The sequence below is a fragment of the Hemitrygon akajei genome, chromosome 7, assembly GCF_048418815.1.
Source record: "Hemitrygon akajei chromosome 7, sHemAka1.3, whole genome shotgun sequence".
NCBI classification, from domain to species: Eukaryota; Metazoa; Chordata; class Chondrichthyes; order Myliobatiformes; family Dasyatidae; genus Hemitrygon; species Hemitrygon akajei.
In genome coordinates, this window is record NC_133130.1 from 158352924 (window position 1) to 158366462 (window position 13539).

At 47.1% G+C, this 13539-nt stretch overlaps 1 protein-coding gene across 2 annotated transcripts in view; it reads left to right on the top strand.

The window, feature by feature from the left end:
• The window catches only part of LOC140731056 (noelin-like), a 43081-nt gene extending 31449 nt beyond the window's left edge, over positions 1-11632 (top strand). For both annotated transcript variants that reach the window (XM_073052282.1, XM_073052281.1), the window contains exons 4-6: positions 473-692; positions 3221-3327; positions 9355-11632. In XM_073052282.1, coding sequence (XP_072908383.1) covers positions 473-692; positions 3221-3327; positions 9355-10029 — 1002 coding nt within the window. In that variant the 3' untranslated portion in view covers positions 10030-11632. The remainder of the gene's footprint in view (positions 1-472; positions 693-3220; positions 3328-9354) is intronic.
• The last annotated feature ends 1907 nt before the right edge of the window (positions 11633-13539 follow it).

The window sequence follows — 13539 nt, forward strand, 5'->3', positions numbered from 1 at the left end:
GCCACACGACAAGGGGGAGTCAGTAACCCTGGGACCTCTGCCCTGGGGAGTGTCAGTGTAGGGAGTCAGATACAAACACACACGCACACACACGCAAAGACTTGAATACATAATCCCCATGAAGGTGAAAGATCCCACACACTTTGAGGAATAGCAGGGAGAGTTCTCCCCCACTGCCCTGGCCAATTTTTATCGTCCTAATTAGAATCTATTAAAGAAAACTGATTCCCACGTTTCGGATTGTGGGAGCTTCCTGTGCGCAAGTTGGCTGCAATTTTTCCTGCCTCACCACTGACAACAACACTGCAGTGGCTGTAATTGGCTCCATTCGGGAAGTCCTGAGGTTGCTAAAGGAAGGAAAGAAATGGAAGTCCTTTCTTTCAGCAGTAAGATTGGACAGGGTGCAGGGAGCTGTTGGGATTTTTATTTTGCCACAATTACAACTGAATAGAGATTATTTTACCCGTTGCAGGCCCTAAAATCGAAAATGGATGAACTCTTGCCTTTGATCCCCGTGCTGGAACAGTATAGAGCTGACGCCAAGTTGGTGTTGCAGTTTAAGGCGGAAGCAACGAACCTCACGGCTGTACTGGCCGCGCTGCAGGAGGAGATCGGAGCGTACGACTATGAAGAGCTCCTGGGCAGAGTCTCCAGTCTTGAGGACAGGCTTCGGGCCTGCATGCAAAAATTAGGTAGGCCCCGAATCACGCGACAACGGGTTATGCGGGATCAGCTCCCCCCCCCCCCACCCTCCCCCACCCCCGCCTCTTGGGGTCTGCAGGGTAGGGGTTAAAATGCGGATGGGAGGCAGTGGAAGGGGTCTCGGTAGGTTTTCCCTACTGCCCCTGCAGGGAAGAGGAAGGGCAGCCTATAGTGCTGCAACGACTCCTCTTCTCGCCACCTTCCCCTCATCGACACTCCCTGCACTCAGCTGATCTCCCACTTCCCTGCAGGGATGAGGACTTCTCCCTGCCATCTGGTTCCCGCTCTCACCACCACCAGATCCTCCCCTTCCATACACAAGGTAGTGGTAGTCAGTAGGCTGTCTAAACGCAGGGTGTCCCGACCAGACGTTGAACCTCAGCCATTTTTGACCGCAGCAAACTGCTCACTGCAGCGAGCAGGTTTTGTTTCCTCGGGAGGAGTCGGATGTTCCTTGACCCATCGCATCAGGCTAATTCCGGAATTGAATTCTGGGATCTTCCTTCTGCCTGACGCGCTCAGCAGGCCGGGTATTCACACACCCAGCACCTGCCAGATGGGAGAGATGGTGAAGGTTTGCTGCAGTCGGTCACTTCAGTGACACAGCAGCCATGCGGAGGGATGTCACAGTGAGACAGCCACACCGGAAAAGCCAACATCTCCGGCCGAAGGAGGAGGCTTCCCTGTGAGATCCAATCATGGATCGCTGCAGATCTTCCACAGGTCCCAGCAGTGCCAAGGACAGAGCAGTTGGGGATGCAGGGTAGTCTGAGGATGTTCCATCGAAAAATAAGCAGCTCAGTTGAAAACCAAATCATATCTCATCATAGGCCAGTGAATTACATCAGAATGCTTCTGGGGACAATCTCAGCAAATCCCTCTCTCTAGGGGAACAATCTCAGCACATTTCTCACACTATGGGAACAATCCCAGCACATTTCTCTCCCTATGGGAACAATCCCAGCACATTTCTCACACTATGGGAACAATCCCAGCACATTCTTCTCCCTATGGGAACAATCCCAGCACATTCCTCACACTATGGGAACAATCCCAGCACTTTCCTCTCTCCCTATGGGAACAATCCCAGCACATTTCTCTCCCTATGGGAACAATCCCAGCACATTCCTCTCCCTATGGGAACAATCCCAGCACATTTCTCACACTATGGGAACAATCCCAGCACATTCCTCTCCCTATGGGAACAATCTCAGCACATTTCTCACACTATGGGAACAATCCCAGCACTTTCCTCTCCCTATGGGAACAATCTCAGCACATTTCTCACACTATGGGAACAATCCCAGCACATTTCTCTCCCTATGGGAACAATCCCAGCACATTCCTCTCCCTATGGGAACAATCCCAGCACATTTCTCTCCCTATGGGAACAATCCCAGCACATTCCTCTCCCTATGGGAACAATCCCAGCACATTTCTCACACTATGGGAACAATCCCAGCACATTCCTCTCCCTATGGGAACAATCCCAGCACATTCCTCACACTATGGGAACAATCACAGCACATTCCTCTCCCTATGGGAACAATCCCAGCACTTTCCTCTCTCCCTATGGGAACAATCCCAGCACTTTCCTCTCCCTATGGGAACAATCCCAGCACATTCCTCTCCCTATGGGAACAATCCCAGCATATTCCTCTCCCTATGAGAACAATCCCAGCACATTCCTCACTCTAGGGGTCAACACCAGCATAGCCCTCACTCTACAGGGACATAAGAACATTAGAAATAGGAGCAGGAGTCGGCCACCTGGCCCATCAAGCCTGCTCTGCCTTTCAATAAGATCATGACTGATCTGGCTATGGACTCATCTCCACCTACCTGCCTTTTCCCCATAACCCTTAGTTCCCCTACTATGCAAACATTTATCCAACCTTGTTTTAAATATATTTACTGAGGTAGCCTCCACTACTTCATTAGGCAGAGAATTCCACAGATTCACCACTCTCTGGGAAAAGCAGCTCCTCCTTATCTCTATCCTAAATCTACTCCCCTGAATTTTGAGCCTATGTCCCCTAGATCTAGTCTCCCCCACCAGTGGAAACAACTTTCCTGCCTCTATCTTATCTATCCCTCTCGTAATTTTATATATTTAGATAAGATCTCCTCTCATTTTTCTGAATTCCAGCGAGTACAATCCCAGACGACTCAATCTCTCCTCATAGGTTAACCCCTTCATCCCTAGAATCAACCTGGTGAACCTCCTCTGCACCACCTCCAAAGCCAGTATATCCTTCCTCAAGTGAGGAGACCAGAGTTGCACGCAGTACTCCAGGTGTGGCCTCACCAGTACTCTGTACAGACAAACCCATCATGTCCCTCACACTATGGGGACAACCCCAGCACATACTTCACACCATGGGGGCAATCCTTCACGTAGGCCCCACCCGGGAAAGAGGCAGAAGCAGATCGAGGAGGCGCGGTATTAAATGGAAAGCGTGCATCCATCCAGGATTAGTTCCTCTCAGCCTGGTCACCCTCTCTCCATCACTTCCAGCCTGTGGCAAGCTGACAGGAATCAGTAACCCGCTCACTGTCAAGACTTCAGGATCGCGGTTTGGTGCCTGGATGACTGACCCTGCCTCACCGGAGGGAGACACCAAGGTAAGCCCAACCAGTCATGGAGTCAACTCAAAAATTATCGCCTCACCTCAGTGCTGGGGGTAGAGGGAGGGACCGTGAAAGCAAAGAGACGACTTGTGAGCACTTCTGTCTTTGATACGCCTTAGAGGCCTGGATTTCAGTAAACATGACACAAAGTTTGGAAAAGCAGTCAGGAATGGGAAAGATTGTGATGAATTTCGTCAAGATGTAGGCAGGCAGCAGATACAGTTCAGGACTTTTTTTTTGGGGGGGGAGAATAATTAGAGGCAAAAAGAGTTACCAAACAAAACTCTACACTAAGCCTCACAAAGCATTACCAGGAGTTTGCAAATGGGTCACAAAAGATGTGGAGAGGTTTTGGACGATATTACAAATGTTAGGGCTTTAAGCAGCTGAAGGCACTCAGCTATAATGGAACAGTGATAATCAGAGGATTGGGAAGGAGGAGATTTTGAGAGCAGGGGAACATGATGGATGTAGGAAATGAGGAAATAAAAGAGAGACCCCGAAGTGAGTGACCGTCTGTTTCACCCTGGCACTTCAATGCCTTCAACACTGGGAAAGGTTCAAATAGCTTGGTAAGCTTGTAGGGTACGGAATTATGTGCAGGAGACTCTGGGCATTCAATAGGGGTTACATTTGTCAAGTTTACCTTTCACTGTCTATTTTTTAAATGTGTGCTCAAGATATGCTCAGAGATTTCTCTTGAGCTGGGCCAGCAGATAAAGTCACAACTTTTGCTTTCTTGATTGATTGGTGCTTGTTGGGCTGGATTTGTACAAATTAAAATAATCAGCCAAGAGGCTCCCATTCATCCAAGCTGAATGTCATGGTGAGTTAGGGATGTGAAAGATACCAGAAGCAAGACTTTAGCCTGCTGATGTACTGAGGGAGCACACCATTGCCATCTTAAAAGCATAAGCATTTCCGATTCACAGAGTTCGGGGTGAGAAACACGAAGACAAAATTTCCACCAACGTAATTGCAAACCAATATATTTCTGGCAGTACACATTACAATCTCACAAAAAAAACATGTGCATTTGTTACAGGTTTATATAAAATTTACAGCACAGATGGAGGTCATTCAGTCCATTATTACTGTTCTGCCTAGCCCAACCACAACTTTCAGCACCCTGGACAGCAACTCCGTAAAATAGCTCATCAAGTACACATCCGAATACTCAGCAGTTGTGATGAGGGTTTGTACCTATCCTATCCTTCCAGGCAGTGAGTTCCATGTCACTGCCAAGTCACTTTAGATGTCTGCCTCCTGATTCTTGACCACGGTGCCTGGAAAAACGGGTATTGCCCATTCGTCTCCAGGCTCCTCATGATTTTCTATAAATCCAGCAAGTTTCCCTCATCCTCCTTTATTCCAGATGAATCGGCCCTAGTTTATCCAGACTGTTCTCACAGTCATCTTATTTTAGCTGTGCCATATGTCCTCTGCAGTATGATCACATCTTTCCCATAATGTATGTACTGTAGTACTCCAGCTGTGGTCTCACTAGTTCACGGGTTTTAACGTAACCTTTACACTATTTCCCTGCTGTCTCCTATAACCATCTAATTATTCTATCCTGCCACTGTTAGGAATCTATGCACAAGCAAGAGAAAATCTGCAGATGCTGGAAATCTGAGCAACACACAAAAAATGCTGGAGGAACTCAGCAGGCCAGGCAGCATTCATGGAAAAAAGTACAGTAGGCATTTTGGGTCGAAACCCTTCGGCAGGACTGAAATGTTGACTGTTTACTCTTTTCCATCATGCTGCCTGGCCTGCTGAGTTCCTCCAGCATTTTGTGTGTGTTTTGCTAAGAATCCATTCCAAGGCCCTCTACTTCCTCCACCTGCATTTTACCTACACACACTTCTCTGGGTAAAGTTCTGTTTGCTTTTTCTCTGCCGGACTGACTAGACCATCTTTGCGTTAGTCCAAAGCTTTCCTCCTTCCTGTCAATCCCACAGCCAACTGTTGCACCATCGCAAACAGTCTTATTATCCCCCAGTAGAAACTATTTTGTTAACTTTGTGCTGTTATCCCCTCTGTGAAAAGATCATAGTCAATATTTATCCCTTAAATAATATCTTAACTTGACCTCATATTATTGCAAGCACAAGAGATTCAGCAGATGCTGGAAATCCAGAGTAGCACACACCAGGTGCTGAAGGAAGGGCAGCGTCTTATTGGCCTCTGTAAATGCTGCCTGACCTGCTGGGTTTCTTCAGCATTTTGTGTGTGTTGCTTGTATCTCGCTGTGTTTTCTCATCACAGTGGTGACAATACCACAGAGCGTTCAGGAAACACCTGAGTTATGGAAAACGTCTTATCAATATGCAAGCCCTTACAACTGTGGAGATCAAAATAGGCGCGCTTGCCAAGAAGCTGGATCTCATCCACTTTCAATGTTCCAAACATAAATGCTTCATTTAACCCTAGCATCCAATTGGGCAACTCACAATGAAAAATGTTCAAGTGTTGGAAATTTATCCTTGAAAATTATTAGCTTGTTCTTTTCCCCTTATGTGGACAATGTTTTAATACAGCACACATTTGAACTCGGGAGTCTGAAGTCACACACTAGTGTTTCAGGAACAGTTTCTTCCCCTCAGACATCAGATTTCTGAATGGGCCATCAACCTATAATTACAAACTTACTATTTTTGCGCTACCTATACACACACACACACACACACGCGCGCGCGTTGTGTATGTGTCTGTGTGTGTACATATATAATATATAGATAGAGAGTATGTTTCTTCTGTAATTTATAGTATATTTTATGTATTTCATTCTACTGCTGCCACAAGTCAGTGAACATATGTCAGAGATCATTCTGGATGTCATGACTTTCCTCTCCTGATCACGGGAAGTATGGCACCGCCTTTGGCGGCCACAGTACTTTACCATGGAGAAGAGGGAACGTGGGCAGGAGGGGGAAAGAGGGTCGGAACACGTGAAGTCACGTAACCCCAGCCCCGTGTTCACCCGCACTGATCAAGCACAATACTGTGGGGCACGTGTGCTGTGATTGTTATTGCAACCCAGCAACGAAGATCGCAATGTGCCGAGCAGGAAGAAAAAAACGCAGAAAGCAAAGCTTTGATGTCCCAGGTACCTGAAACTTTGCAAGAATTGCATTTGCTTCTCTAAGAGTCGAAAGTCCAGACTGTCAGTTGTGCTCCACGTGTTTCCAATTTCATGCCCGGATGATGCTGGGAATTATGACAACACCGCTAGTGCGGATCCTGCCTGGCAACCCTCTGAATCCTTCCTTTTGGGCAGAACTTGCAAACACGTTAAAACGTGCACAAAGTGATCTGTGCATGATAACCTGGTGCTATGCACGCAGATCTTAAAGGCACTTTATCTAACTGAAGTCTTCCTGATACAGTAAAGGATTTCTGTAAATGTACCTCAACGTTCGATTCTCCACAGTATCCAACTTAGCCAACCACTTAATTGTTCTCAGGATTGCTAAATACCATCATTGTATTCCATATGCTGAGCTCTTCCGTTGTTCAGAAGTAATTAATTTTAACATCAGTTTCTCTTGTCGGGCTCTCTCCAAAGCTTTCACTGTATCTCAGTCCCTCTGTGCCGCAGCTGTTAATGAACTGAGTTATATATCAATTAAAAACAACAATGAATCTACTCCTCAGGAACCAGGCATGCACGCTTCCTCCCTACAGCCTCGTCAGAGGAAACAGCTTCTCTTTATCTACCCTATCTTCCCGGAATGGCGGGACTGTCATATGTTGAAAGATTGGAACGACTGGGCTTGTATACACTGGAATTTAGAAGAATGAGAGGGGATCTGATTGAAACATATAAGATTATTAAGGGATTGGACATACTGGAGGCAGGAAGCATGTTCCCGCTGATGGGTGAGTCCAGAACTAGAGGCCACAGTTTAAGAATAAGGGGTAGGCCATTTAGAACAGAGATGCGGAAAAACTTTTTCACCCAGAGAGTGGTGGATATGTGGAATGCTCTGCCCCAGAAGGGAGTGGAGGCCAAGTCTCTGGATGCATTCAAGAGAGAGTTAGATAGAGCTCTTATAGATAGCGGGGTCAAAGGATATGGGGAGAGGGCAGGAACGGGGTACTGATTGTGTATGATCAGCCATGATCACAGTGAATGGCGGTGCTGGCTAGAAGGGCCGAATGGCCTACTCCTGCACCTATTGTCTATTAACCGGGTCAACGGGTTAATCTTCACTTGAGCCTCGTCCACGAAACCTGACCTCATAATTGGCCGCACCCTCCCCTTTGCCCAATTTACCTGCAGTGCCCTTTACTGAACACTGGGTCTCACCAAAGCTTTCTTTAACAAATTGATCGAGAATAAATTCTCACAACAATGGTTGTTGACAGACAATGAAACAAGTCAAGTGCCGGGATATTTAAAAGATTAGTCTCAAACGGAAGTAATCCTACCACTATGTTTAAAAAAAAATTACACCCATTGTAAAGATTCAGAAGAGAGCTGCTGGGATGGAACGAATTGATTACGAAAAGCGTAATTCTCATGAATTATTGCAGTTTCTTTATCATTCCGTCTGTTCTCCCAACGCGGACGGATTCGAACCCGGGAGCACTCCGCTCAAAGCCCGGTGTGGATACCGCTACACCACCGGCCGACATGCTTCCCAAAGCGGGAGCGATATCTCTGGTCTTTTCAAGACTGTAAATGGGGCAAACTGTTTTCACCTTGTCCAGAGCAACAGGACCAGAGGATGCAGCCCGAAGGGGGGAGGTGGGGAGGGAGCTGAACGCATGGATCCAGAGCTGCAGTATTCCAGTGAGTGAGGGACGTGCTCTTGAGGAGTTGTTAGGGGTGGTTTGTATTGTTTCATTCAGTGTAATTAGATTTGTATCAGGGTAGCACAACGCTTTATAGTACAGGCGACCCCGGGTTCAATTCCCGCCGCTGCCTGTAAGGAATATGTGACCTCCGGGTGTTCCAGTTCAAAACTGTACCGGCTTGGTCATAAAGCTAGGATTAAATTGAGGGATTTCTGGGCAGCAGCACTCGAAGGGATTTACGGCCTATTCCGCGCCGTAAACTCAATAATTAATTAATTAATTAATACCCTGCAAAGGGGAGGGAAAGGAGCAATTGGACATGCAATATGAAAGGCTTCAGGGCACCCCTCCCTCGGGTTTCTTACGTTGTCTGTTGTGGGTTTAGCATAACAACAACTAGGATCCCAACGTGCAGTCCTCTGCTCCGGCCTTCCTCATTTGCCACTGACTGCGGCAAGTACGTCGCACAATGATTGGCCATTTTCTGCGGGGCGCGAGTTTCGCTGCCGACACATTGCCAGCTCTAGGTGCCGCGAGAAAGTGCAAAGGAAGCCAGTGCCTTCATCACTCGAGTCCGTTTGCCTGAAGCGGCGATGAGCTCCCCCACTCTGGTTCTGGTCACGTTCCTCTAACTCCTGACGCTTGTTGTACCCCTGGGTGAGCCGCACGGAGACCGGAGTTTCTGATGTAAAAGGTCTTTATTCAGGTTAGATAAATCTTCATGAACTCCAAGTGCCTCGTGGTTTTATGCTGTTCCTCGTCACGCGTGCTTACATTCTTTCGGTGGAGAAATTTCTTCTGAACTGCCTGCTGAAGTTAACAATGACAATTTTAAATTTATGAGCAAGGCACAGAAAATACTGGAAATACATCAAGCCAGGCAGCATCAATGGAGAGGAATAAACAGTCCATGCTTCAGGCTGAGACCTTTCATCAGGGCGGGTCCTGACCTGAAATGTCGACTATTTATTCCCTTCCATAGATACTGCCTGACTTGATGAGTTCCTCCAGAATTTTGTGTGTGTTCCTCACGATTTCCGGCATCTGCAGATCTCTTGAGCTTATGAACTAAGTTCTGGCCTCACCCACATTAATTCAACCAAACCTTTCCTCATTTCAACACGTGTTGTCAGGCCATTCTTTAAGCTTTCTGAGCACTAAGGTCCATCGAACCAGAGAGCCCAACCTGACTGTCTCTTTCTTTTTCTTCCCCAGGTTTATTATATGGACGGTTACCATAACAACCGCTTTGTACGCGTCTATAAGTCCCTGCAGGACTTCACAAGTTCGGACAATTTCACGGTGCACCGGCTGCCTCACCCTTGGTCCGGCACAGGCCAGGTGGTCTACAACCAGACCCTCTACTTCAACAAGTACCAGAGCCACATGATCATCAAGTTCCACATCCCCACCGAGCGCTTGCTCACCCAACGGAGCCTGGACAATGCGGGCTACAACAATATGTACCCTTACTCCTGGGGAGGCCACTCCGACATCGACCTGATGGTGGACGAGGGGGGGCTGTGGGCCGTCTACGCCACCAATCAGAACGCGGGGAACATCGTCATCAGCAAGCTGGACCTGGTGACCCTGAAGGTGCTGCGCAGCTGGAACACGGGGTACCCGAAGCGCAGCGCCGGAGAGGCATTCATGATCTGCGGCACCCTCTACATGACTAACTCACACCTGGGTGGGGCCAAGGTCTACTACTCGTACAACACCAACACTTCCACCTACGAGTACACTGACATCCAGTTCCACAACCAGTACTCCCACATCTCCATGCTGGATTACAATCCCAAGGACCGAGCCCTTTATACCTGGAACAATGGCCACCAGGTCTTGTACAACGTCACACTGTTTCACATCATCAAATCTGATGAATTCTAAACCCACATTCATTTCCACAGTGGTACAGTCAGTCTAGAGATATATAGATCTGTAGATATGTACAGGTATATATATATTCTGCAGAAATAACACTTAGCAAAACTGAGTCTTAGCTTTGCCCTAGGCAATTCTCTCCATGTGTGGTATTTTCTTGTTAAGCATCGGCTTTCTCTGATTTCAGGCACAACAGGACTGAAATCAGAGTAAACTAGAATGGCCATTTCTCCACCGATCCTTTTATCCACCTCACGCCTTCCCTGACTTTTCTCTTCCTTTCTCAGTCCCCTCCCCATTTCTCCTCCTCCTCCTCCTCCTCCTCTGCCATTCTCTCCTCTGACAAGCCCCAAGCTGTCTCCTCATCCACTTCGTCCAGCCCTCCCCTGCTTCCCTTCCTCCACCCCACCCATCCACTTACTCTCCCAACCTCACCTCCACCCTCATTTCATTTCTATCTCTGACCCCCACCCTCCATCATCCCACCTAACCCCTCCCCTCACCCCCACCCCGTTCATATCTCGCCTCAGACTCTGACAGCAGCTGGGCCTATACTGTTCCCGCCAAGCCTGGGGTCTGGAGTGAGTGGATCCCGGGCGACCATGGCAACGATCCCAGCTGACCTGTCCGAAGCATCCTCGCCACCTGCCCAACTCGCAGACGTTAACGGGTGGGCTGGCAGGGCGATTAATTCCCGCGCGAGGGCTCTCCTCACCTCAGCCCAAGCACCTGGGAAAGACGGTGATCAAGACCGGTTGCAATCACTAACGCACTGACCAAAGGAGCAGGAAGAATCATTTTGGAAGGAACTATTGGACTCGCTGGATTTGCCCCTCATTGTTACCTGCTGCAACCATACTGAGCTGCCTCATCGCCATCACCGGGAGGAGTTTGCTTTTTATTGTGAAGAGGTGTAATTGTTGAAACCTGGTTTCTGCATTAAGTGCGTCATATGGTGATTATGTGTCACAGCTTGTCAGTGACACATTGTTATAGCCCATTTAACAAATGTGTGTCAATATAACGATGTGAGGTGCATCATATTTAGAAGTCTTTAACAGGAGTACTTTTTTTTTCCCCATCATAGCACCTGGTATTTTAAGAATTGGTTCTGAAGTCAGCCCAGGGCTGTTTAAAGAAGTTAAATGTCTCATATTCAACCCATCAGTAAGATTCTGATGTCCAAACCATACCGTCATATTAATGAACTCTACAATTATCAGCGTGCTCATGCATCTGTGTCCTTGGGTGCTTGTGTGTGTGTGTGTTGGGGAAGCAGCTGCGTATCTTAATGCCATCGTGTGTGTGTGTGTGCCACAAATCTTCACATGATTGTGCATGTGTGTATGTATGTGGATGGATCTTCACTTGATTGATGCGTGTGTGCGTGCGTGTGTTGTGTGTGTGGACAGTGTTTGTATATATGTGTCCATCTGTTGTCAGAATGTGTGCACATATGAGTTTAAATTTTATCTCCACGACTATTAATGAATGCAGAGGTCGGCTTGTGCTGCTACAGACTGTTGTTAAAAGGAATGGTATGACTGTTAAATCTCAACCTCTGTACTTCCCTCTTTATATTTTATCATTAAAAGGAGTCCAATGATGAGCTGTGAATCCTTCAGTCCTTGTCTTCTGCAAAAACTTTTAACAAAAATGTTTTTTAAACTGCTGGAATATGAGTCTGGAAACTGAATCCCTCAGAATCATCGAACCTGACAGCGTAGAAAGCCGGTCGTCTCATTGCGCCTGAGCTAGCACTTTGAAAGAGCTTTTGAATTAGTCCTACCGCCGTGATCTTCCTTCATTATTAATCCAAATCCTTTTTCAGAATTTATTTCCAGGCAGTTCATTCAAACCATTATACCTCTCTGGGTAAAAGAAATGATCATCTTCCTTCTGGTAATTACCATTCACATACACTCTGTGAACTGCAATTTCCAACTTAGCAGTGGGAACAGTTCTCTATCTGTACTCTATCAAAATCCTTCATAAATTTACCAGTTCTTCCTTTGATCATTGTGAATCAAGGGAAATGAATCCTAGCTTCTCAAGGTGATATATTACTGTAACTGCCCTGGAGAGTGTGTGATGGGACAGTGTACCGTGGGGCAGCATGGTAGCGCAGTGGTCAGCACAATGCTCACCATTCAATTCTCGCTGCTGCCTGTACATTCGCTCTGTGACCACGTGGGTTTCCTCCGGGTGCTCTGGTTTCCTCCCACATTCCAAAGATGTTCCGGTGGAGAGGTTAATTGGTCATTGTACTGGTCCCGTGATCAGGCTAGGGTTAAATTTGGGGTTGCTGGGCAGTGCATTTTGAAGGGTCAGAAGGGACTATTCTGCACTGTATCTCAATAAATCTGCTCTGTGCCAGCATCTGAAACAACAACGGAGGGGGAGCGTGCTATCTGTGGGGTGCTCTGAGTGTCCTAGAGTGTTTGATTGGATAGCGTACTGGGAGCTTCCTTCTGTGTCCAACCTAGCAATGTTTGATGGAGCAGAGGCAGAGATTTAATCCATTATTACAATTGACACCTGTATGTTTTGCACGATGACTTGCAACCTGTACTTCGGAATTCGAGGAAGGGGTCATCTCCGTCTTTTGTAAAGGATGCATCTTGTCTCACATTATCAAAGCTCAATGTTGGATTATTTCTTGTTGATTATGCTGCCTCGCCATGACAGACCAAAATAACACCCTGCTTCAACCTTCCTTCCAGTTATTTCTGTATATTGCTGAGAGGCAAAAATCCACAAGAACTGTCCTTGGGAGATTGACTTTTATTGGCCGCAGTGTGGAAACTGATATGTGATTATTGTCATGTAAAGTAAATCCAGCAACTAGCAGTGACGTTCAGGGAGTAAACCATCCCAGAGTACGTCACTAGCAGTTGAAATTCTCTGGAATATTGGACCTAATCTTTCTCAGAGAGCAAGAGAGAGGGTAGAAAGGGGGAGGACTAGAGAGGGTCGTGCAGAAGCTGGAATGGTCAATAAGCCGGAACTGAAGGAACTCCAAAGGGAGGTCTAAGAGGGACACGGCCAGACAGTGCTTCAAGTGTAAGGATAGGCATTTTAAACTCAGGGTGTTGCTGGGCTGCATGCCAGAGTAAGTCAACGGGCCTGGAGCTGTATGTGAGGGTACAAGAGGGTCAGCATATTTTGCAAGCGAACCTTTCCAAAGGGAACACAGGAGAGGCCACTGGAGCAGGTTCCGGTGATAACAAAGGCATGGGTGAGGAATTTGCTCCAGTGGCAGAGCAACGTTACAGATACCTGGCATCTGGCTTGATGCGGTGACTGGCCGTTAATGGTCCTACAGAGGAGGCAAAGTAATTGCTAGTGGTTGGGCTGATTTCAAAATGTTCAATGTTACTGTACGCTTAAAATATTTATATGCCCTCTGCCCGCTCTTTCCTTGCACAACCTCTAGCCTTCTTTCTACAGAAATAATTCTTTCTGTACCTTTTGGTGGAGGAAGGTTGGCTGAAGCTATTTATTTATTGAGAGATT